This window comes from Crocuta crocuta, unplaced genomic scaffold, assembly GCF_008692635.1.
Source record: "Crocuta crocuta isolate KB4526 unplaced genomic scaffold, BGI_CrCroc_1.0 scaffold77, whole genome shotgun sequence".
In the NCBI taxonomy this organism is placed as follows: domain Eukaryota; kingdom Metazoa; phylum Chordata; class Mammalia; order Carnivora; family Hyaenidae; genus Crocuta; species Crocuta crocuta.
In genome coordinates, this window is record NW_027532172.1 from 5,316,173 (window position 1) to 5,343,176 (window position 27,004).

A 27,004-nucleotide genomic window follows, 5' to 3' on the forward strand; every position below is an offset into this window, starting at 1 on the left:
AAAAAAAAAAAAAAAAAAAAAGATTAGTTTAACATTTAAAAACCAATTAATATAATACATACATAGAATAAAAAATGAAATTACATGGGGGCACCTGGATAGCTCACTCAGGTTCAGCATCTGAATCTTGGTTTCAGCTCAGGTCATGATCTCAGTTCGTGGGATTGAGCCCCATGCTGGGCAATGCACTGACAGCACAGAGCCTGCTTGAGATTCTCTTTCTCCCTCCCTCCCTCTCTCTCTTTCTCTCTGTCCCTCCCCTGCTTACTCTTTCTCTCTGTCTCAAAAAAATAAATTTAAGATAATAATAAACTCATTTCAATAGGTGTAGAAAAATCACTTGACAAAACCCAACACCCTTTTGTGATAAATCAAACACTTGAGAAATTAGAAACAGAAGGCATTTTCCTTTATCTAATAAATGGCATCTATAAAACGCCCACCTCTGACACCATACTTAATGGCAAAAGACTAGATGCTTTCCTTCTAAGACCAGTAGCAAGGATGTCTGCTCTTACCACTTCTAGTTATCATGTACTAAAGATTCTAGCCAGGACAATTAAGCCAAAAAAAGAAATAAAAGCCATCCAGACTGGAAACGAGGAACTAAAACTGTATTTGTAAATGACATGATCTTACATATGGAAAATCCTAAGGAATCCACCAAAAATCTACTAGAACTAATGAGTTCAGCAAGGCTGGAAAATACAAGATCAATATACAAAAATCACTTGTGTATCTATATCCTTCCAATGAACAATCTGAAAATGAAATTAAGAAAATTCCACTAATAGCATCAAAAAGAATAAAATATTAGGAAAAATTTTACGAAAGAAGTATTAAATTTATACTCTACTACAAAATATTGGTGAAAGGAGTGAGATATAAATAAATGGAAAAACATTCTATGTTTATGGATTTGAAGAGAGTATCATTAAGAAGGCAAAAGTCCTCAATTTGATCTACAGATTCAATGTAATTCCTATCAGAATCCCAGCTGATTTCTTTATAGAAATTGACAAGCTGATTCTAAAATTCATATGAAATTGCAAGGACCCAGAATAGCCAAAATAATCATCAGAAATAAAGTAGGAAAATCTACACTTCCCAACTGCAAAACTTACCATAAAGTAACAGTAATCATGACAGTATAGTACTGGCTTAAGAACAGACATAAAGATCAATGGAATAGAATTAAGAGTTGATAAAAGCATGTATCTATGGTTAAGAGATTTCAACAAGAATACCAAGGCCATTCAATGGGGAAAGAATAGTCTTTTCAAAAACTGGAAATGGGACAACTGGATATCCACATGCAAAATAATGAATTTGGACCTCTACCTCTCACCATATACAAAATCAATTTACAGTGGACCAAAGGCCTTAATACAAGAGCTAAAAATATAAAAATCTAGAGGAAAACATAAGGATAAATGTTCATGACCTCAGATTTGGCAATGGGTTCCTAGGTATGACACCAAAGTATGAGCAACAAAAGAAAAACTAGATAAATTGGACTTCTTCAAAATCAAAAATTTTTATGCATCAAAGGACACAACAAAAATACAAACCAATTAAAAATGGGACGGGGCGCCTGGGTGGCTCATCTGGTTAAGCATCTGACTTTGGCTCAGGTCATGATCTCATGGCTTTTGAGTTTGAGCCCCACATAGGGCTCTGTGCTGACAGCTCAGAGTCTAGAGCCTGCTTTGGATTCTATGTCTCCCTCTCTCTGCCCCTTGCCTGATTGTGCTCTCTTTCTCTCTCTCAAAAATAAACTTGAAAAAAATTTTTTTTAATAGGACAAAGGATTTCTGTAAGGAAGACATACAAATAGCCAATAAACACATGAAAAGTTAAAAAGATAACATCATTAGCCAATACAGAAATGCAAATAAAAATCATAATAAGATACCATTTCATACCAACTAGGTTAGCTATAATTTTTGAAAAAGGAAAACAAGCATTTTTAAGGATGTGGAGGAATTATAAGCCTAATCCACTACTGGTGGGAATATTAAATGGTACAGGTGCTTTGGAAAACAGTTGGGCAAATTCCTCAAATAAATAAACACTAAGTTATCATATGATCAGCAATTTCAATCTAGGTATACCCTCTCAAGAGAAATGTAAGTATATGTCTACTACACAAAAACCTTTTTAAAACAGCATTACAGACAACAGTAAAGAAAAAAGAAAGCAAACACCCTATATGTTTATCAACTGATGAAGAGATAAACAAAATATAGTATATCCACACAATGCAGTATTATGAGGCCCTCTGAAAGAATGAAGTACTGATCCATGCCACAAAACACATGATCCTTGAACACTTGTTAAGTGAAAAAGCTAGTCACAAAAGACCATATATGATTGCATTTCCACAAAATGTCCAGAAGAGATAAATTTAGAGAGACAGAAAGAGATAAGTGGTTGCTTAGGGCTGGAATGGATAAGGAGATAGGGAAGCGATATTTAAAGAATACAGGGTTTCTTTTTGAGAGAATACTAAAAATCCACTGAACTGTACATTTTAAATGGATGAACTGTATGGTATGTGAATTATATCTCAATAAAGCTGTTTGTAAAAATTACCATGTATCTAGGATAGCCAGTAATTGGAAAATAGCATAGAACATCAAGTACTAGATCATTTGGAACCAGTCATAGTGCCTTATGAATTAGATGGCAAAAAAGAAGCCGTATCTAAGTGCAAACTAGAAAAGAGCTCTCAACCTGGCATGGTGGCCCTGATGCTACTATTCTGAGGTCCTTCTACAATCCATTCTTGCCACCATTTCCAGCTCTAGACAACTACACATAAGCTTTCTGTCTCTACAGATTAATTTGATTTTATAGAAATGAAGTATGAGGGGCGCCTGGGTGGCTCAGTCCATTAAGTGTCTGACTCTTGATTTTGGCTCAGGTCATTATCTCATGGTCTGTGAGTTCTAGCACCACACTGGGTTCTGCACTGACAGCGTGGAGCCTGCTTGAGATTCCCTCTCCCCTCCTCCTCTCTGTCCCTCCCCTGCTCATGTGCTCCTTCTCCTACTCAAAATAAATAAATAAACTTAAAAAAAAAAAACCAAAAAAACAAATGGGGTATGAGTCCTAGTTTTCCCCTTTGTCAAATGAGGATCACATATACTTGGCAGAGTTAAGTAAGAAACACAGAAAATACATATGGAAAGGCTCTAGCACTATATCTGGCACAACACAGATATTCACCAAACAATGCTATTATTACTGTAGTAATTCCTTCTGGAAGAATTGGGTTCTAAGCTACTACTGACCATCTGAATATGAATTTCAGTTAAGTTACTCAGAACAGGCTTTGAAAGAGAGACATCTAGAGGGATGTGTGCCTCAGAAGAATGGATCAAGAGGAGAAAGCGTCAACTAAATTTTCAGGGTAAATGAGTACACTTTGGCTGTGCCTCACAAGCTATATTTAGGCTAAAGAGTTTTCTGTGAGCAATGGCTGTACATTATTCATGTTTATGTCACTGCTCACACTGAGCAGCCACAGGCAAGCCTGCACTTACCGGCCTGGGGAGGATTCACCAGCTGATCAGGTTCGAAGCAGAAGTTTGTATTTTCTGGCCAGTTCTGGATGTTCTGATATCCTTGGAAGGTCATTGTCTCGTCAAGGAATTGAGTTGGAGACCCTTCAAACAGAAACATGAATCAAAAGTTATAAAGGTACTACTGTCTTCCCCTCTACTAGAACTGAGTTTCTATAAGCATTATAGCTAGTACAACAGGACAAAATCATACCTCGCTAGTGCATTTGAAGACAATTTTTTTTCCTATTATTAAAACAGATAATTAAGGTGCTGGAAGCATAGGTTGTTATATGAGGTTAAAAACGCCATAGGATGACTTCTGGTTATGATACATGAAAGGTTAGTGATTTTCATCCACAAAAGAACAAGTATAAAATTGGGACAAAACTAGGATGCCTCTCTCTCTCTCAAAATAAACTTTAAAAAACAATTACTTGATTTCAAAAGTTACTTTTACAAATGTATAATAACCAAGTCAGTGTGGTACAGACTACACAGTAGATTAATGGAGTGCAACAGAATTCAGAAAGAAACCCAAGTAAGTTATGGACGACTGTTTTTTAACAGAGATGCTAAAGTAATTCAACAGGGAAAGGATAATTTTTTCAGCCAATGACAGTTGGTCACTTACCTCACCCCATATGCAAAATCTAACTCCAAATAGAGTAAAACCTAAATGTAAACATGTAAAACTAAAATGTGTAGAAGAAAACATAGGAGAAAAATCTCTGTGACCCTGGATTAGGCAAAGATTTCTAAACATGTCATCAGAGGCTGGATCCAATTTCCTAATTTCCATTAGGAAAAAAACTAATGGACATCATGGAAATTTAAAATTTTGCTTTTCAAGGGTGGCTGGGTGGCTCAGTTGGTTAAGCATCTGACTTCAGCTCAGGTCATGATCTCGCGGTCCAAGAGTTTGGACCCCACATCAGGCTCTGTGCCGACAGCTCAGAGGCAGGAGCCTGCTTCAGATTCTGTGACTCCCTCTCTCTCTGCCTCTCCCCTGCTCACACTCTGTCTCTCTCTCTCTCTCTCAAAAATAAGTAAACATTAAGAATAATGTTTAAACTTTTGCTTTTCAAAGATACCATTAAGAAAATAAAAAGAGAAGCCACAGACTGTGAAAATATTTGTAAATGATGAACCTGATAAAGGACCTGTATGCAGAAGAGATCAAAATCTCTTACAACATAATCTACATTAGCTAAGTTTTAATAAGAGAGAAACAAGTTCATTTATCACTTTAAAAACTTAATATATTTATAAGTAACTTAAATATTGGTACATACTATGTATTCAAAATTGTGTTTAAGCATTTAATATGGGGGGAAAAGCTACCTCACTCTTTTTGCTTAGTTTTGTTTATACTTGCAATGAACAATGTATAAATTTTTTCTTTTATTTCCCTTACACTGTTTGCTCTGATCATATTTATTAAAATGTTATTCTTTGTAAAGTCTAATGATAAAAAATTAAGACTTGGGAAAAAATCTCTTATACACAGTTATAAGACAAGTAACTCAATTTTAAATGGGAAAAAGATTTCAACAGACATTTTCATCAAAGAAAATACACAAATGGATAATTTGCACATGAGAAGAAGCTCATCATCATTAGTCAATAGGGAAATGCAAATTGCAGTCACTATGAGATGCCACTACACTACAGAACCGCTAAATCAAAAAGACTGATGATACCAGGAATTTGTGAGGATATAGAGAAAAAGGAAGCTTCTTTCATTCCTGTAGGGAATGTTAAATTCTTTAAATAAATACTTTAGAAAATAGTCTGGGGGTGCCTGGGTGGCTCAGTCATTTGGGCATCTGACTTTGGCTCAGGTCATGATCTTGCTGTTAGAAGTTCAAGCCCCACCTCAGGCTCTGTGTTGACTGCTTGGAGCCTGGAGCTTGTTTTGGATTCTGTGTCTCCTGCTCTCTCTGCCCCTTCCCTGCTCACACTCTGTCTCTCAGAAATGAATAAACATTTTTAAAAATTGTTGTTTTTTTTTAAAGAAAATAGTCTGATGGTTTCCTTTTCCTTTTATTAACAGCTTAATTGAGATATAAATTTGCCCTTAAAAATTTTTTTAAGGTTTATTTTGAGAGAGATAGAGAGCATGAGCGGGGTTGGTCAGAGAGAGAGAGAGAGAGAGAGAGAGAGAGAGAGAGAGAGAGAGAGAGAGAGAGAGAGAGAGAGAGAGAGAGAGAGAGAGAGAGAGAGAGAGAGAGAGAGAGAATCCCAAGCAGGCTCCACACTATCTGCACAGAGCCCAACACAGGGCTTGAACTCACAAACTGTGAGATCATGACCTGAGCAGAAGTCAAGAGTCAGAGGCTTAACTAAGTCACCCAGGCACCACTGAATTTACCCTGTAGAATCCAGTGGGTTCTACTATATTCACTGAGTTATACAACTACCACCACTAACTTAACATTTTTATTACTCCAAAATCTTATACCCATTTCCCTTTCCCACTTTCCCCCTGCCCCTAGCAATCATTAATCTACTTTCTGTTTCTGTGGATTTGCCTCTTCTTGATACATCATATAAATGTAATCTTACAACATGCAGCCTTTTGTGACTGGCTTATTTCACTTAGCACACTGTTTCCAAGGTTCATCTGTGTTGTGGAATGTTTCAGAACTTCACAGCTTTGTACGGCCAAATAATACTCCATTGTATGAATATACTGTAGTTTACCTATTCATCTGTTGACATTTGATTGTTTCCATTTTTTTGGCTATTATAAATAATGCTATGAACGTTTAGGTACAGGTTTTTGTGCGGGCTATGCTTTCAATTCTACAGAATTTCTGGGTTATACAGCAACTCTTATGCTAATTATGCATATGCAAATCTCTCTCTAAAAAAATAAACATTAAGAAAAAGAAATGTCTTTTCAAACCATTTACCCACTTTTTAATGGAGTTATTTGAGTGTTTGAATTATTATTGAGATGCAAGATTCAATTTCTTAAGTTCAAGCATAGTTAACATGCAGTGTTATATTAGCTTCAGGTGTACAATACAATGATTCAACAATTCCATACATTACTCGGTGCTCATCACAGTAAGTGTACTTTTAATCACCCTCCCCTATTTCACCCATTGCCTTACCCACCTTTCTGTTCTCTGTATTTAAGAGTGTGCTTCTTGTTTCTTTTTTTCCTTTGTTGTTTCCTAAATTCCACATATGAGTGAAATCATATTGTATTTCTCTTTCTCTGATTTATTACATTTAGCATTCTACCCTTGAGATCCAGCCAAGATTTATTTTCTTGAGGATGTCCCTTAGCACAAAAAATGTTTAATTTTGATGAAGTCCAATTTTTCTTTTTGAAGATTTTAAGTAATCTCTACACCCAACGTAGGACTTGAACTTACAACACCAAGATCAAGAGTCACATGCTCCTCTGACTGAGCCAGCCAAGTGCCTGGACAAAGTCCAATTTATCTGCTTTTCTTTTGCCACTTGTGCTTTGGAGCCCTAAGTACTAATCCAAGGTCATAAAGATCTATGCATAGGTTTTCTTGTAGGAGAGTTATAGTTTTACTTCTCATTTTTAGGTCTCCGATCCACTTTGAGTTATTTTTATGTGATGTCAGAGGTTAGGGGTCCCAACTTCATTCTTCTGCACACAGATATCCAGTTTTCCTGGCTCCATTTGTTGAAAAGACTATAGCAGTCCCCCCTTATTGGTGGAGGATATGCTCCAAGAGCCCCCCCCCAATTATCTCCTGAAACTGCAGTCTGACCCATATATATATATATACACACATACACATACACATACACTATGTTTTTTCCTATTCAGACATACCTATGATAAGGTTTAATTTATAAACTGGGCACACTAAAAGATTAACAACAATAATAATGAAATAGAATAATTGTAGCAATATAGTATAAACAAAGTTATAGGAATGTGGTGTCTCTACGAAAATATTTTGGTGTACTATATACACCCTTCCTGTGATGATATCAGATGACAAAATGCCCATGTGATGAGATGAAATAAGGTGAATGATGTAGGCACTGTGACATAGTGTTAGGCTACTGCTCACCTGATCTGTCAGGAGGACCATCTGCTTCCATAGAGCTGCTAAACCATGGGTTACTGAAACCATGGAAAGCAAAACCACGGATAATGGGGTACAAATGTGATCTTGCCCCCTGATTTATTTAGCATCCTTGTTGGAAAATGTAAGAATTTATTTCTAGACTTTGACAGTTTCTTAAAATGTTAGACACACACTTAACACATGACCCAGCACTTTCCATTCTGGGTATCTACCCAAGAGAAATGAAAACACATATCTATAAAAAAACTAATTTATTAATGTTGACACCTGCATTATTCATAATAGCTAAAAATCAGAAACCCGATGTTCATCAACTGGTGAATAGAGAAACAAAATATGGTGCATATATACAATGGAATATTATGTGGCTATATAAATGGGAATGATTTAATGATACATACTACAATATGGATGAGCCTTAAAAGCATTGTGATCTGTGAGAAAAAGCAAGACACAGAGGCTATATATTTTATGATTCTGTTTACATGAATCTTCTACAAAAGGCACAACTATAAAGGCAGGAAGTAAAATAGTGGTTGCCTAGACTGTATGTTAGAATGGGAATTGAGTGGGGCGCCTGGGTGGCTCAGTCGGTTGGGTGTCCGACTTCGGCTCAGGTCATGATCTCACTGTTCATGGGTTCGAGCCCCACGTCGGGCTCTGTGCTGACAGCCAGCTCAGAGCCTGGAGGCTGTTTTAGATTCTGTGTCTCCCTCTCTCTCTGACCCTCCCCTGCTCATGCTGTCTCTCTCTCTCTCAGAAATAAATAAAACATTAAAAAAAAAATTAAAAAAAAAAAGAATGGGAATTGAGCATAAATGGGCCCAAGGGAGTAACAAGGGTGATAAAAATATTCTAAAAATGGATTAGGGTAACTTTAATATATACTTCCTTGTTAGGGGTATGAACTTTTGTTGAGATGGGCATAAAAGTCAATGAGAAGGAAGTTTTGAAAGGCTGAGTAGCCACAGTACCAAAGTTTAAAGTTTCCCTACTGTCTTGCTTCTGGAAAACAAACTAGGACCTAAGGAAGACATGGCTGCAAGGAGAAGGCTCAGCTACAGGGTACTTAGAGCCAGTTCTATGCCTGCTAAAACACCAACTGCTAACCTCAAGGCAAACTGGAAGTGGAAGTGGGAGGATGCCTCTTTAATTAGTAGCCAACTCATTAGGCTGCTTCTAGGTGCAAATGTTCCCCTTCAAGGTGGCCCTTCATTTTCATGTTTCATATAATCATTTAAATCTGATTTCACCTACACGAAGTGCTTTGGGGGAAAAGGAGAGAAGAATAAAACAAACACATTTAATCTAAATTTGCATTTTCTTTTTTTTTTAAGCTTATTTATTTTGGGATGGGGGAGAGGGAAGAGGTGGGGGAAGAGAGGGAGAGAAGGAGGGAGGGAGAGAGAGAGAGAGAGAATGAATGAGTAGGGGAAGAAGTAGAGAGAGAGGGAGAGAAAGAATTCCAGGCAAACTCGTCACTGTTAGGGCAGAGTCTGGGGACCAATCTCAAAAACCGTGAGATCAAGACCCACGCCAAAATCAAGAGTAGGACACTTAACCAACTGAACCACCCAGGAGCCCCTCAATTTGCATTTTCTAAAATGGTCCTTTAGGAACATCTCTTGAGAGGATCTTGGCTATCTGAGGACTTTTTTTCTATAAATGTTTTTACTCAAGCATAATAAATCTGTGGACTTTAACTGATTTCCTATGCCTAAAAAAATGGGAGGTGGATAATACACTGGAGTTTTAAATACGTAATTATCATTTTCTAACTAAAACTCTTCTTACATAAATAAAACACCTAATCCCTAAGAAACTCATCTGCTGGAAGGAGAGTTAACACAGTAAATGGCAAACCCTCCCAGGTTCTGTGTGTCAACCAGAGCCTCTAGCAGGAGTGGTTTCTCTCTGGAGGTTATGGGCACTGACTTGCACACAACTAAGAAACTTCTTCTGCTCTAAGTTATAAGAAAAGAGGACTTCAATCACTCTTCAAGACAGATAGATTTTTCCCCAAAATTTAAGCAATGTTTGCCACAGTGTCTTTTTTTTTTTTTTATCAAATAAGTATCTTTTTTATTTTTTTAAAATGTTATTTCTTTTCTTTTTTTTTTTTTTTTTACAAATAGCTTATTGTCAAATTAGTTTCTCTCTCTCTCTCTCTCTTTTTTTTTTTTTACAAATAGTTTATTGTCAAAACAGTGTCTTTTTAACATGGAAACTGATCATAATCATCTTTCATCAGGGATGGCTTACAATGGGCAATATAGAGATATTCCACACATAGCTATTCCCAAGGTCAACTCTCACTAAATGACAAAAGCAAATGTCTCATCTTACGGTACAATTTGCGGCCAGGGAGAAGAGAAAATTTTAGCAATACAGTTCAGATATGGAGTCTACTACCAGCAGCGACAACACCCTGTACTGTAATGTGGTCCTGTAAATTCATGCCCAAGCATCTCCAGAGCTTTGAACGCATCACCTGTTTCCTTCAAGCACCTCCTCGTCCTTTTGATCTCTCCCCTTGTATGCTTTCTCTTTTCTGCCCCTCCTTTAGCTTTAAGAGAGCCAACTTTAAATGGCATTTCAACACAAGGAAATTCTGCAGAGCTGACTGTAGTCAAATTGGGTTAGTTGTATGGTTTAATTTTCTGTAATTTCCTGTAATACCTAATATGTATTCATCACTATTTCAGCAGACTTATAGGTCCAATTTTATAGAGACCACATACTTGTTTTTACACAGGGCTGGAGAAGTGGAGAAAATATTCAGCAGAGCCAAATATGAGTTGAGGCCATGGGTAAGAATGGGTAAGTAAGGAGCACGCCAATTTGAATAGAAAAAGCTTTCTGAGGACTACAGTTCTTCACAGAGAGCTGCTAGAGAATAGCTAGGACATCAAAGGCCAAAAAGAGTAAACCCCAAGATTTACCTGCCTGTATCCCTCCTAAAGGGGAACCTCCCTATTTCCTTCCAGATGGGCCCGGTGCAGCAGTCCGTCATGGCATTTTTGCTTTACTGACCAAAGGGGTACACTTGGGACTCATTCAACCAGGCCAAAAGTCCTCTGGAGAAATCTGCTATACAGACCTGACATTTGGATCTAGAGCCACAATGACATACCTAGGCCACCAGTGGCTCACTTTCCCACTTTGAAGGCCCACTTTCCCACTTTGAAAGAGTCTGCTTGAGAATGAAGCTCTTCAAAGAGAGGGCAGGGGAGAAAGGCAGAGCATGAGGGAGGGAGGGAGGGAGGGAAGCAGAGATAGAACCAGGGGAGAAGAGAAAAGCAAGAGAGAGACTTATGAGCCAAGTAGGATTCTAAAAGCCTTAGGTGTTAAAAAAAAAAAAAAAAAATTAGCTGTAGGCAGCCAACAGACATATAAATGTAAATTCCCTAATTCTTAGAATAGAAGATAAATTGAGGAAATGTCTAAAAACTTAAGAAATATACAATTTGCCTACAACAGAAATCTTCAGATTTCTTCATAGGACAGAAAAGAAATCTAAACCAGAAAGCAGAAAGGAAGAAAACTGGACTGGAAATGAGGAGATCCAGGCTCTAACCCTGGCTACCACTTCACTCTGGGCATGACTTCAAGACCTGTAGAGCCACAGACTACTCTACTAACCTAGAGTTTTAAAAAAATGTTGTGATACACAATTTTTATTTTATTTTTGAAAATATAATTTATTGTCAAATTGGTTTCCATACAACACCCAGTGCTCATCCCAACAAGTGCCCTCCTCAATGCCCATCACCCACTTTCCACTCTCCCCCACCTCCATCAACCCTCAGTTTGTTCTCAGTATTTAAGAGTCTCTTGTGGTTTGTCTCCCTCCCTCTCTGCAACTTGTTTTCCCCCTTCCCCTCCCCCATGATCTTCTGTCAAGTTTCTTAAGATCCACATATGAGTGAAAACATATGGTATCTCTCTTTCTCTGACTGACTTATTTCACTTAGCATAATACCCTCCAGTTCCATCCACACTGCTGCAAATGGCCAGATTTCATTCTTTCTCACTGCCAAGTAGTATTCCATTGTATCTATCAACCACATGTTCTTTATCCATTCGTCAGTTGATGGACATTTAGGCTCTTTCCATGATTTGGCTATTGCTGAAAGTGCTGCTATGAACATAGGGGTACATGTGCCCCTATGCATCAGCACTCCTGTATCCCTTGGGTAAATTCCCAATGCTATTGCTGGGTCATAGGGCAGTTCTATTTTTAATTTTTTGAGGAGCCTCCATACTGTTTTCCAGAGTGGCAGCAGCACCAACAGTGTAAGACGGTTTCCGTTTTTCCACATCCTCACCAGCATCTATAGGCTCCTGATTTGTTCATTTTAGCGACTCTGACCAGCATGAGATGGTATCTTGGTGTGGTTTCGATTTGTATTTCACTGATGATAAGTGATGTTGAACATCATTTCATGGATGCACAATTTTTAAAATGCATTTTAACTCTAAATTCTGAGACCTCTGACTTATCCAACCATCTTTATATCCCTCAAAAATCTAGTAAAATATAATTTACATATAAGTACTCAGAAGTTACTGGGTAAATGGAAGTACTTGGACATTTGTTAAGCCAAAAAGATTATAATAAAAAAAAAACCCACAGTGCCCTTGGGGAGGTTCTAGAGTGGCATATGGAGGAGGGAAGAAGGTGGCAAATATTCTAATACACTTCTTAAAATTAATAAAAATATAAATAATACATTTTTATGGAATAACTGATTTTATTTCTCACATCATAAAAGCACAAGTATAACAACAGAGCTCCATTCTGGATTATTAAGGAGAAATTAACCAGAAAACGATAGGAGAAAACAGTTTTCTGATGCTCTGAGGTTGAAGCTAAGAATCACTATGTAACTGACTCCATAGTACTTACTATAAGCAACAGTCTCAAACCCTGGTCATTGGCTACTTTCCAGAAAAAATTTTCCTCCCCCTCCTTATTTATTATTAAATCTTTTAATAAATCTATAACAGAATTTAAACGACAGAAAGGGAAGGCAGGAGGGAGGAAGACAGAACAAACAAGTAAGCAAGCAAAGGAATGGGCACCACCAGAAATATTTGAATTCCTGACCCTACTTTGACCAAAAGCTTAAATGTAGAAATTTGGGACAGCTTTTTTGTCTCTCTTGGTTTTAGTAATGACCTCTAAGGATATTTATTCACTTTTAGAATTACAATAATAATAAAAAAAAAAGATGCTATCAATAATTTTATACTCCATAGAACTTCCTTCTTTGTTTTTTTTTTTTTTAGAACTTCCTTCTTTGAATTGCTTCCTGAATTAGAGAAGATGCACCCACTATCTACTATTTCAAAGCTCATAAAGGCAATTTGTTTAGAGCTTCAACATGACAAATGCTTCTCCCAGAATAAGGCAAATGTTGGATGCTAATCTGTCACTCTTTCTCATCCACTGAAATGAACCGATGGCAGGGCTATTTCCCACTAGTTCAACAGGGAAGTCACATTCTGACAGGCTAGCCCATCCTGGCCACTGCCGAAGCCCACGCTTCTCCTACCCCACCCTATGCCTGTGCTCATCACATCAACCTCTGCCCGCTGCTGGACTCCAAGAGCTGTGACTCAGTTCCACACAGGTTCTCTCATAATTTTAATGCTTGGTCTCCTCCTCTTAGCAATTTCAACCTTCATTGTTCCTAGGGACTAAACAATTTAGTCCCTGAACACATATTTCCTTATTAGTCTTTTTTTTTGTTACTTTTTAAATACTTAAACCTTTAAGTATTCTATGTTCATCATTTTAAAAATTCATTAATCTTTTTGCTGCAATCCATTAATATTTTTTTAAAATAAAGACTATGCTTCTATTATTTTATTTCTTCAAAAGGTCTAGCTCACTGTATGCCACAGAAGAGCATTCGATAAATAAGCTATCAAAATTATCATGAGCTCCTTATTCTGGACTGGATTATTTACATCAGTAAATTCACACCATACACAAAATTGCTTAGAAAGTGATTTATATTTAGTATGAAAAAGCTAAGAAATCCCAGAAGATTTTAAACAATAGCCTATCATATCTAAAATAAATTTTAGAAGACTAGTGATTCTGCTTGTATTTCTTACCTTTTGGTTAAAAAACACCCCACAATTTAATTTTTTTTAATTATTCAAGTATAGTTGACATCAATGTTTATTAGTTTCAGGTGCACACATACTGATTTGACAATTCCACACGTTACTCACTGATCATCACAGTAAGTGTAGTAACCATCTATTGCCATGTTATTACAACTATTGTTTACTATATTCTCTATGCTGTACTTTTCATCTCTGTGACTTATTTAAATTTTAATGTTGTATTTATTTTTGAGAGGGAGAGAATGAGGGAGGAGCAGAGAGAGACAGAGTCACAGAATCCAAAGCAGGCTCCAGGCTCTGACCTGTCAGCAAAGAGCCTGACGTGGGGCTTGAATTGGTGAACTGGGAGATCATGACCTGAGCTGAAGTGGGATGCCCAATGGAGCCACCCAGGTGCCTCAATATACCTGGAAGTTTGTACCTCTTAATCCCATTCACCTATTTTGCCCTGCCCCCACCCACTTACCCTCTGGCAGCCACCAGTTTGTTCTCTGTACTTAAGAGTCTGCTTATTTGTTTTGTTTTTTAGATTCCACATGCAAGTGGAATCATATGGTAATTTGTATTTTCCTGACTTACTTCACTTAGTATAATACCCTCTAGATCCATCCGTGTTGTCATAAATGGCAAGTATGGTGTCTAAATGAGGTGTCTCTTGATCATAGGGGGGCCCTCAAATGTGGAGTGAGGATTAGGTGGAAGCCAACAGCATAGGAGGTAAAAGAATCCACCTGAGGCAGAACAAAAGAGATAGAAGTTTACTGACTACACCTCAAGGGAGAAGTGGGCAGGGCAGAGGAGCTTTTCTTTGTTCTTTTTGTTGTTGTTGTTCTTTTTTATGGCCGAGTAACACTGTTTTACACACGCACGCATGCACACACACACACACACACACACACATACACGCCCCACATCTTCTTTATCCGTTCATCTATCAATGGACATCTGAGTTACTAACATATCTTGGCTATTGTAAATAATGCTGCAATAAACATAGGAACACATATATCTTTTCAAATGAGTGTTTTTGTTTTCTATGGGCAAATACTCAGTAGTGGAATAACTGGATCTATTTCTATTTTTAATCTTCTGAGGAGCCTCCATACTGTTTTCCACGGTGGCTGTACAAGCATTCGTTTTTCTCCACATCCTAGCCAACACTTGTTGTTTCTTGTCTTTCTTCTAGAGGTTGCTTTTAGGCAATAGACTTAAGCAATGAAAACTTGACAAGGCAAAAAGACCCATGGCCACGACACTAAGCTGACTGCAAACAGGCTCATTAAGCAACCTACCTGGAAATAGTCATAGGCTCTAATTGACCAGTTACAACCAGGCATAATTCCTAATATTACCAAAAAAGGGAAACTTCCTGAGGTCTCCATCTCCACCCTATAACTGTGGCCCCTCACCATCACCTCCTGGCAGACATCTGGTCAGAATGCCTCATGTTATTAATACTAGTCATTCTAACTGGTATGAAGTGATACTTCATTGTGGTAAAAACAAAACATCTCAATGTTTTTATTTTTAAGATTTTATTTTTAGGTAATCTCTATACTCATTTTGGGGCTTGAACTCACTACTAGGCGATCAAGAGTCACAAGCTCTACTAAGCCAGCCAGGCACCCCTAAAACCCATAATTTTCAATCAGAGATGTGAATACATTTTCTTCAGACATTCTGGGGAAGAAACCTGCATCTCTGGTTTTAAGATGCGGAAGGCACTGGTTACCTTCCTATAGTGAGGCGGCAGCACAGCCTAGAGCGGCTCTCTCTCGGGAGAGATGTTGAGAAAAGCCAGCCTCCAGCCAACAGTATGATTAATGAGCAAATCTGACAGAGGCTCACTCCCACATCTTGACTCAATGTTACTGACCTAGATTTCCTTCTTAAAACTCCACAGCAAAAGCTGGCAAACTCCCTGCTTTTTCTTTCCCCCAGCAAAACTGCAATCAACTCAGAGAATCTATTTCAGTAAAAAAATGAAAGATGAAAGTTTAAACAAGAAGCAATTTACATAATGCAATGGAAACAACACTAGACACCTTGGTTCTCCTATACATGATTCTAAAATGGGAAAAGATACAGGCCAGTTTCTACTGTGAAATTAGATCATTTAATAGTAAAGGCAACTGGTTAGTACTAAAAGTGCCAACTAATCAAGCAGTAATATCTATGTATCAAAGCCAGAATAATTCTATCAGATAAGATCCATTCTAAGTGTAAGACAGACCAATAGATTTTAATATAACAGAATACAAAACATGAACTGATAAGGCTTTTAAGAAACTACTTGTCAATTTTTATAACCTTTTTAATTTTTTTAAATGTTTTTATTTACGTGTGTGAGAGAGAGAGACAACATGAGCAGGGGAGGGTCAGAGAGACAGGGATAATACAGAATCTGAAGCAGGCTCCAGGCTCTGAGCTAGCTGTCAGCACAGAGCCTGACGTGGGGCTCAAACCCATGAACTGTGAGATCATGACCTGATTAAGCGAAGTGGGACGCTTAACCGACTGAGCCACCCAGGCACCCCTTTATAACTTTTTAAAAAAGTTTTTATTTATTATTTCTGAGAGAGAGAGAGAGAGAGAGAGAGAACACAGAATCCGAGGCAGGCTCCAGGCTCTGAGCTGTCAGCAGAGCCTGAGGAAGGGCTCAAACTCACAAGCCATGAGATCATGACCCGAGCCAAATTTGTACGCTTAACCAACTGGGCCACCCAGGCACCCCTGTAACTTTTTTAAAATTTATTTTGAGATGGGGAGGGGCAGAGGAAAGGAGAGAATCCCAAGCAGGCTTCATGCTGCAAAGATCACGATGCAGGGCTCGATTCCAGGAACCATGAGATCATGACCTGAGTCGAAATCAAGAGTTGGATGCCTAACCAATTGAGCCACCCAGGTGTCCCTGTCAAGTTTTAATGTCAAATCAAAGAATATCCAGTTACCTGAAAAGGAACTGTCAAAATACTCCTCTTAACTACATATATGAGACAGAGTTTCTTCATATTCTTCAACTCAAACAACATACTGTGACAGGCTGAATGCAGAGGCAGCTATGAAAATCCAGTTGTCTTCTATTAAACCAGACAATAAAGACATTTAGAAAAATGTAAAAAAACAGTCCTTTCAACTACTCTTTTTTGAAACTACACTTATTAAAATTATTAATGTTAACATATAAAGATTTATAATTATTTTGAACTAATAAATATTTTTAAAGGTCTCTCAGTTTTATTTTTTATTCTTTGTTTATTTCTTAAATTTTTTTAATGTTTTATTTATTTCTGAGAGAGAGAGAGACAGAGAGAGACAGAGAGAGACAGAGAGAGACAGGGAGATACAGAATCTGAAGCATGCTCCAGGCTCTGAGCTGGCTGTCAGCACAGAGCCTGACACGGGGCTCGAACCCTTGAATCGTGAGATCATGACCTAAGCCAAAGTTGGACATTTAACCAACTGAGCCACCCAGGCGCCCCTTTTTATTTTATTTTTTAATGTTTATTTATTTTTGAGAGAGAGAAGAGTGTGAGCAGGGGTGTGGCAGAAAGGCAGGGAGACACAGAATCTGAAACAGGCTCCAGGATCTGAGCTGTCAGCACAGAGCCCAATGTGGGGCTCGAACCCATGAACTGTGAGATCATGACCTGAGCCAAAGTCAGATGCTTAACTGACTAAGCCACCCAGGCGTCCCATAGTCTCTCAGTTTCAATATCTAATTTGATAATATTGATTGATATGACCCATATAAAAAACAGCTCTTTGGGATCTTTAATAATTTTGTGAACATACAAGTGACAATGAGCTGCACATACTTAAAGTGCACAGTCTGGCAAATTTCAACATATGCATGCTGTAACAAGAGAGTGAACATATTCATCACCCTGAAGTTTTCTACTTTTTTTTTTCCCTCTTTTTTTCTCTTCTTAAGTAGGCTCCAAGCCCAGTATGGAGCCCAATGTGGGGCTTGCACAACCCTGAGATCATGACCTGAGCCAAGATGGAGAGTTGGATGCTTACCCAACTAAGCCACCCAGGTGCCTCATAGTTCCTACTTTTGAAGCATGAAGCTGTCTTGACATCAACTGGTTTGAGAACTGATGACGTATTGGAGACGTTCTCCCTCTAGAGAATACTGCTATTTATTTGGAGAGATAAGGAAAAAAAATAAAGAAGAAGCCCTGATTGGGGCAGAAAAACTCAGTTCTTTGGAGGGACCTTAGTTAACTCAGTTAATTCTTCTGAACCTCAATAACTCACTTATATCAATGAAAGGACTGTACTAGTATCTGCTCTCTTAGCTCCCTTCAGTTCTAAAAGTCCATTTGCCCACATCCCTACACACACACTGTAGACTCATGGGTAAAGCTAACAATCACTCTTCTAGCTCCTTCCCCCAACGCCCCTACCTCCAAGCATCAAGAAGTCCAAAACAAAGTTCAGGCTTCATAATGCCTCTGTGACACAAATTTAGCCATCTGAGAAATGAGAAAATACACAATACAATATCTTATTAAGGGCTAAACTGTATAATGAGGGTGTTTAAAACTCATGAAAAGAGAAGTAAATAATTTTTTTTTTAAATATTTTTATTTATTTCTAGGAGAGAGAGAGACAGCGTGAGCAGGGGAGGGTCAGAGAGAGAGGGAGTCACAGACTGAAACAGGCTCCAGGCTCCGAGCTGGCAGTCAGCACAGAGCCCGACGCGGGGCTCGAACCCACGAACCGCGAGATCATGACCCAAGCGAAAGTCAGACGCTTAACCGACTAAGCCACCCAGGCGCCCCGAGAAGTAAATAATTTCTATCTTTCATAGAAAAGATGGGGGCAATCTCTGAATATGGTATTTTTTTAGTGAAAAAAAAATTTTAATGTTTATTTATTTTTGAGAGAGAAAGGTCAGGGAAGGGGTAGACACACAGAGAGGAAGACAGAGAATTTTAAGCAGGCTCTACAGGAGAGAATCTGGTGTGGGACTTGAAGTAACAACCTCAAGATCATAACCCGAGCCAAAATCAATCACTTAACTGAACCACCCAGGTGACCCTCTCTGAATATGGTATTTTCAGTTACTGTTAACAATGTAAATAACACATTTGAGAATGTCTTCGATTATTATTACAAAGAAAAAACAAAATTGAATGTGCAAATATCACGTATATACCCATATATTATAAAATAATAAAAACAATTGTGGCAAAAATGTTATTCACTGGTGAATCTGGAAAAACATACAAAAGTTCTTTATTTGTTCTATTCTTTCAGCATTTTTGTATCTTAGAAATTATTTCAAAATAAAAATTTCAGTTATTTCTATTTTCTATAAATAGAAAAAAGTGACAGAAGAAAGCTAACTTTCTCAACTCCTCAGGCTTTCAGCCAACTCCAATTTTTATAATAAAATAGATTTAACTATTCATATCCAACTATATTAGGATGCCTTTCTCTGTACTAAATAGACAATAAAGGTCCACCATCTTTCCTAATCTGAAACTAAACAATCTTTGACATCCCTAAGATGGCTGGGTGACTTTTATTTTTTAAGAGTTCACCTGAAAACATGAAGCACTGAAGGTCTTGAGTGGGAAGAAAATGATGACTAGGTGTTAACAGTTTCTTTTCAGTTCACCATAAAACAAACCAGCACACTGGTCTTGGAAACGTCCTAAGAGATCACATGATATGCTTGTTTTGCTTCAACTATAAATCTTGCAGTGTGCTTCCCAGAGTGGGCACAGGTGAAGGATGCCACTGTGAGGCCCAGAGTACATCCTGGGTGAGCAGTGCTTTAGCTATAAACCCTTCACTGTTTTCAGTTGTTCCTTTTACCACCTGTGACACTGGATTTACTATTACACCGAATGTACACTGTTCCTATAAAACCAAGTGTCTCTACACTTCCTTTCTCAGTCTCCAAAGAGGCTGTTACATCCTCTCCTTTCCAGCATCCTCCAGCCCAACATATAAGCCCTTCCTTTACAGAAAGTAATATTCTTCAACTGCCCTTTCTTCTACCACAAACTACTTACATAAGTTCCTCATTACTTCTTCCTTTCTATTTATGAGGAAGTATAATCCTCTACTTTTTTTTTTAATTTGGGGGAAAAAAACTAAACCAGAAAATATGAGAAATTGAGGTCATTCTCTTTTTCCAAGGACAATACTTATGCAAGTATATCCTTTCCCTTCTCCCTTGCCATCCAGTCTTCCAACCTTCGTGACTGGCTTTTTTAAACCCTTCTCTTTACTTCTCCTCCTTTCCTGTTTATATTATTCCCCGGTTTAAAATTCTTCAATGTTTCCCTGTAACTTATAGATTACAGGGTAAATGTGTCTCACACAACAGTCTGTACAAGTCAGTCTCAAATAATGTTTCAACATCAATCATCCAGTCCACTTCATGCACCCCACTTCCCAGCTAACCATACTATTCCTTCCTCACACACCTCTATCATTTTACATAAGCTACTCTACCTACTTAGAATATTTTCCTTAGCTCCCCTCATAGTTGGACTGCCCAAGGCTTACACATCCATTCTTTTAGGGTTCCCCCTCTAGGAGGTATCTCCACGTACCACCCCCTCTTATAAACTCAAGGCCTTCTCTCATGGCAGCCTATCCACTCTCTTAAAAGCCTGAATACAAATTTGGTTCATTCACTCCATGGTTAGTCACATGAGAATATGGAATGTGCCTCCCCAGTCTGTATTCCAAGCACTATATACTGTGCTTGACACCTACGTTGCGCTCCAGAAATGGTTTTGTTGAATAAACAAATGACTGCAATTTGGAGGGCAAGAAATCTATCTGGTACTTGCTGGGTTTTTCTTAAAGATACAACCTACAAACTAAGATTCTACTTTTTGCAATAACTTTGTTCCACTTAATTTTATTCACATTATATCTCTGCTGAATATTAAAATATTATTATCACTGTATAATTTTCTTTTTCTAAGTTTGGGGCCATTAAACAGTAGAAATTAACAGTGAACTAAGTCAGCTCATTCAAAGACTTCAATTTTCCTTGGTCAGTGTAGGCCAAGACACTTTGAGAGTAAAAGGAACAACTATTAATAATTAAGTCAGAACAAAAGACAATTAACAATTAACAATGACTGTCATACCTATGACATGATATACAGCAACCCTAATTAGAGGTATATAAAAACTAGGCTCTTGAGACAAAATAGTAATTAAAATATTTGTTTTAAAATGTTAGTAACTCATAGGGTGCCTGGGTGGCTCAGTCGGTTAAGCATCCAACTTCAGCTCAGGTCATGATCTCACAGTTCATGAGTTTGAGCCCTGTGTCTGGCTCTGCACTGACAGCTCAGAGCCTGGAGCCTGCTTCACATTCTGTGTCTCTCTCTCTCTGCTTCCCGCCACTCCATCCCACCCCCACCCACTTGTTCTCTCTCTGTCTCTCAAAAATAAATATGTAAAAAAATAAAATGTCAATAACTCACAATGAACTCCGTCTCTATTTTTACATTCTGTTAAAAAGTTGTATATATATAAATATCTGAATTATGGCAGATATTAACAAGATTTTGGTTTAAAGCAAAAAAAGAAAGAAGAAAAAGAAAAGATTTACAAGTAGCCAAATACAAAATTTCAACTGTGGTAGACATCACACATGAACATTACACTGCCTTCATGTCCACACTCATATTTCAATGACTTCTACTCATTCTGCCCATTTCTTCCAAACAGTTCTGGATAACTGACATCTAGTTCTAAACTAAGGATGAAAAACTACTTCACTAAGTAGGGCAAATTATTCATGGATTCTTACTCTTTTCATTACAGAATATTATTTGGAACATGAAAACACAAATGAATCAAAAGGGAAATCAAGGGGCGTCTGGGTAGCTCAGTCAGCTAAACATCCAACTTCAGCTCAGGTCATGATCTCATGGTTCATGGGTTTGGGCCCCACATCGGGTTCTATGCTGACAGCTCAGGGTCTGGAGCCTGCTTCAGATTCTGTGTCTCTGTCTCTCTGCCCCTCCCCTGCATGTGCTCTCTCAAAAATAAATGTTTAAAAAAAATTTTTAATTAAAAAGAAAAAAAAAGGAAATCAATGCCCAAACCTATTATTCTCTTCCTGTTTCTTGTTCCCTCAGATTCTGAAGGATTTTTTCATACTCTGATAAGTTTGTCAGCAGAGAAAGTCCTTGGGAGAGTTTGGTTTCCCATTACTTTTGCACTCATTTCTTCTCCTGGTGCACAGACAGGTGGCCTGATCTTCCACCCTGAGGCAGCACAGAGAGTCATTCACTCAGGTGGAAGTTTAGGCTTCAATCCCTGATCATCTCACTCAGGCCCATTTCCTTCCTATTCTGCCTCACATCCTGTTACCATACAACAACGGAGGCCAGACCAAATGATCTGCCAGAATCCTCCAAGATCGGACAAACCTCTACTTCCTTGGTTTACTAATGCCTCCCAAAAGGGTTATCACTGCAGGAACTTGATGCCATAGCTATCTCTTCACTCCAAAAATGCAATAAAAGCACAGTGTTATCTTTTGCAGTCACTGGGCATAACCATGGCCCCCTATTTACAAGAATGTGTTAACACTGCATACAAACATATACCAAGTTTTCAGAAGAGGGGTATACTGGGGCGCCTGGGTGGCTTAGTCGGTTAAGCGTCCGACTTTCGCTTAGGTCATGATCTCACGGTTCGTGGGTTCGAGCCCCGCGTCAGGCTCTGTGCTGACTGCCAGCTCAGAGCCTGGAGCCTGTTTCAGAGTCTGTGACTCCCTCTCTCTCTGACCCTCCCCTGCTCACACTGTCTCTCTCTCTCTCTCCTAGAAATAAATAAAACATTAAAAAAAAAATTAAAAAAAAAAAAAAAAGAAGAGGGGTCTACTGGTGCCCTAAAAGGAGATCAATCCTTTAAACCAAATCAAGTTAAGGTATTCTTTTAACTCAACCATTGAGAATTTCACATTTATCCATTTCAGTTGGTTGACCAGGTCAAACTGCAGAGTTTCTTTAACTAAGTTGAATGAATCAAACATAAGATACTGATAATTTTATGCTATCTTGAGCTGGACTCACTTACTCATTCAAACAGTCATGTAAGTACCTATACTATGTGCCAAGTTCCAGTTATTTTCTTCTCTTCTTGCTCCTGTGGTGCTTTAATTGGTATGTGAGACACACAATGATGCTCACTCCCACAAGTTTCAGTGGCACCCCACATGTGACTTTATGTGAGTTCTGCTGTCATCCCAGCTAGCTTCCTAGTAAGTTTCATCACCGCCCAAGGCAGCTTCCTGGAGTTTCACTCGTTGTCCAGAAAGTTGTATTCCCATTTGCCAGCCCATGTGTGGCATCACAGGACCTTCTCCACACTCCAGTAGACTATAGCTTTACCTTCTTCAAAGGGGTCTGAATCTCAACCTTGGGTGGGCTCTCGTCCAAATTCATCCGTTTCTTGCCTCTCTCTCAGGCACAAGGAGGAACTACTCCCTGTATCTGCTATTTCTATATTCTTCAGAGCTCTTTCTACCTCTTAAATTTCTTATTATTTGTTAGTAATTATTTATTTTAACTCTCTCTTATTCAACTCACTGTGTTTCTGTTTCCTGACTGGATCCTGACACAGAATTGGTAACAAAAGTCAGGCAATCCCAAAACATAAACTTACAAACACAAGATATGGCTATTGGTTTGGTCAGGCCTTTGGGTTTAAGTGCAGTGCTAATGAGAACCTTGCTGATGGGAAATAGGATGCTGGTGACACATGGCATGCAGCAGTAACGCAATTAATTGATCTATCTGTGGCTGCTGAAGTGCAAACTGTGGCAAGAGCCCTGGGAGCACAAGTCGCTGTTGGAGTTGAATGTTAAGGCAATAATGACTACAACTGCAGTAGAAATCGGTTCTACTGAACACACTGAGTGCTTACTAAAGAAAATGGCAAACTCCGGTCTCTCAAGCTCTGAGAGTCACTCTGAGAACCAGAGTAGAGAGTTCACATCACAGACTCAAAGAATCCCAAAGCTAATATTGTTGAGAAAAATCAAACAAAAAGGTCCAATACAAAGTCTGTTGGACTCACAGTCTCACCAAGTGTCTCATGTGAAGTCAGGACATTGACTGGGAAAGAACAGAATAATGGCACTTGGAAGGGAGACATCTGGTTACATGCAGATGAATGTGACCAGCCCGAAACCCCAAGTCACTCTACGCCTTGCTTACCAGTGAAGGAGCTTGCTCTTTGGTCCTTAGGGATACTAGCTTTCCTGATTCAAGACCCTGAGAAAATCTCATGTGGGGCAGAAGCCTTGAAAAGGGATGCTCATTTTCCTCACAGTCTACCACAACTACCGTCTGTTGCCCCAGGCCCATTACTATGGTCAAATCTCAGCACGCTCTAGGGTAGGGTTTGGTAAGCTACGTGGGCCACATCTGCCCTGCCATGTTTATGTACATGGCCTAAGAATGATTTTTACATTTTTAAAAAGTAAAATTTTCTTTTTAAGACTAGTTTTAGTTTCCCAGCAAAAGTGAAAAAAAAAAATCAGATTTCCCATAAACCCTCTGCCCTCCCATACATAGCCTCCCCAACCATCAACATCCTGCTCAGCACGGTACATTTGCTACAGTCAAGGAACCAACACTGACACATCATTATCATTCAAAGTCCATAGAGTTTTTACATTTTTAAATGGTTTAAAAAAAATAAAAAGACAATTTCCTGACATGTGAAAATTATGTGAAATTCACAGTTCGGTGTCCATAAATAAAGTTTTATGGGAACATAGCCTGCTTATTTGTTTATGTGTTATCTGTGGCTGCTTTTGTGTTACAACGGCAGAGTTGACTATTTGTGACAGAGACTACATGGCCCGCATAGCCTAAAATATTTAAATCTGGCCCTTTACAGATAAATGTTTAACAACCCAGATCTAGGGGAACAGTATGATCCTGAAGAAAACAGCTTGTGAACACAAAAAAATTAATGAATAATTTAAAAAATAATGAATTGTAAGATCCACTGTAAGAACATATGTAAAAATAGATTCTAAGAATATTTGACCACAGAAAGTAGCATATAATTCTATATTGGGCCTAATGCATTGATACGGTTTCACTCACTAGAGATTCCAAATTTAACGTGTTAGCTTATGCAGCTCAAAGTAGCTCTAAGCAGCTCACTCAACTGACTGACTGAAATTTGGACTCAAAAGTGAACTACATTTAACGACGGAGAGATGCCAAAGTTTCCCTGGCAAGATGTAAAGGAGGGAATCCAAAGGTTTAGGAAGATAGAAGTGCTGGAACAGATTTTTCATGTGTGACCTAAGTCATACAAGAAGGCCCAGAAAGCAGTCCTTTAACTAAGGAATTAAGAAATATATTAGTGTGGGAGGACCTACATCCTTGAAAAGTTCTGTGGTTATCCTCCTTTGTAGTATGTACTTGTACCCCAGACCTGGGTTGACAAATTTTATCTGTAAAGCACCAGATGCAAGTATTTTATGCTTTGCAGGCCATCTACTCTCTGTCACAATCCTTAGGTATGATCATGGGGGTTGTCATCATGGAAGTGGGCTTCCTGATTTCAATAGGGAGTATGGGATCTTAGAGTAGCAGAGGCCAAGTAGCAGTTCTTACTAGCCAAAGACAAGGTGGGTACACTTACCATGAAAGGCAACAGGGTTGTTATCAGTAATCAGAATGCCTTGACCCACTAGGATCTTTAGTGGTAGTTAATTGATAACAACATTCCATAGGCAGCCTATTAAAACATGGATTTATCTATGTAATAGGAAAAAATTCTATCTCAGGTAGTAAAAACCACTTCTGAAAAGTCCAGTTTCCAGACCCAACTCAATCCACAAACCCAGAAACCCTTGAGGAAAAATCCTGCAGTTTCCACAAATACAAACTGTGAATCCTCTTCCAACCTTTCTCTAAGGCCACTTACTAGAGTGACTGGATTAGAAAAAAGGAAATACCTAGGCCTTTCAGGGATTAGTAATTGCTGGTGACCCAAAGTGCCACTTACCAGTCAAAGTGAGAGCTTCTGGTAGTCAGGTTATAGATGGAGTGCTTATTTAGCTCAAGTCCAACTCACAGTGGACCCAGACATTCCATGGACCTATTTTGTGGTTATTTCTTTAGCCCCTGGATGAATAACTGGGAAGAGACATACTTGGCAATTGGCATAACCCCACACTGGCTTCCTCCACACACACATTACCAATTGGCTAACCCAATTGTCAAGAGTCATTATAATAGGAAGAGCTAAGTGGGAATCCCCTAGAACTTCTCCTCCCTACCACAATACTAAACCAGAAGCAATACCACATCCCTCAGAGAAATAAAGACATAAATGCCACTATCAAAGACTTGAAAAAAACAAAGGTGGTAATATCGATCACATCCCCAATTAACTCACCAATGTGGCCTGGGCAGAAGTCAGATGGATCTTGGAGAATGACTGTGAACTGTATCCTAAACTTAATTAGGAAGTTATTCCATCAGGTAGCTGATGTCCCCAAGGGCACCTTTACTGGAGCACATCAACATGGTTCCTGTACTTAGTACACAGCTATTGACCTAGCTAATGTCTTTTTTCCAACACCAATTTGCAAGGACCACTGGAAGCACTTTGCTTTTACCTGCCTCTGAGTTTTGCCTCAGGGCTACATCAATTCTTCTATAATATAGCCCAGAGACCTTGAACCTCAAGACATTCCAAAAAACACACTAGCCCATTATACTGTCTCTATGCTAAATGGATCTAATGAGTAGGAAGCAGTAATTACAGATCCTTTAGTAAGACATATGCAAACTAAGGATGTGAGATAAACCACTAAAATTCAAGGGCCCTTCATAGCAACTAAATGTTTGGAACCAATGGCCCAAGATTTCCCTTCCAAGATAAAAGATGAGTTGCAACAACTCACATCACTAACAATGAAAAAAGAGGTACATGGGGTGCCTGGGTAGCTCAGTCGGTTAAACGTCCGACTTCGGCTCAGGTCACGATCTCACAGTTTGTGGGTTTGAGCCCCGTGCCGGGCTCTGTACTGACAGCTGGCTCNCTGGACTGCAGTTCAAGCTGCTTTGCCATTTGGGCCTTATGATCCAGTAGATCCAATGATACTTGAAGTGTCCATGGCAAACAGGGAAGCTGAATGGGGCCTCTAGCAAGCAATAATAAAAGAACCACAGCCCATAA

At 38.6% G+C, this 27,004-nt stretch overlaps 1 protein-coding gene across 9 annotated transcripts in view; it reads right to left on the reverse strand.

The window, feature by feature from the left end:
- MAP4 (microtubule associated protein 4) overlaps positions 1-27,004 on the reverse strand; it is a 187,332-nt gene that overhangs the window by 59,459 nt on the left and 100,869 nt on the right. For all 9 annotated transcript variants that reach the window (XM_077777411.1, XM_077777409.1, XM_077777408.1 and 6 more), the window contains one exon: positions 3,549-3,671. In XM_077777411.1, the coding sequence (XP_077633537.1) occupies positions 3,549-3,671 (123 nt within the window). The remainder of the gene's footprint in view (positions 1-3,548; positions 3,672-27,004) is intronic.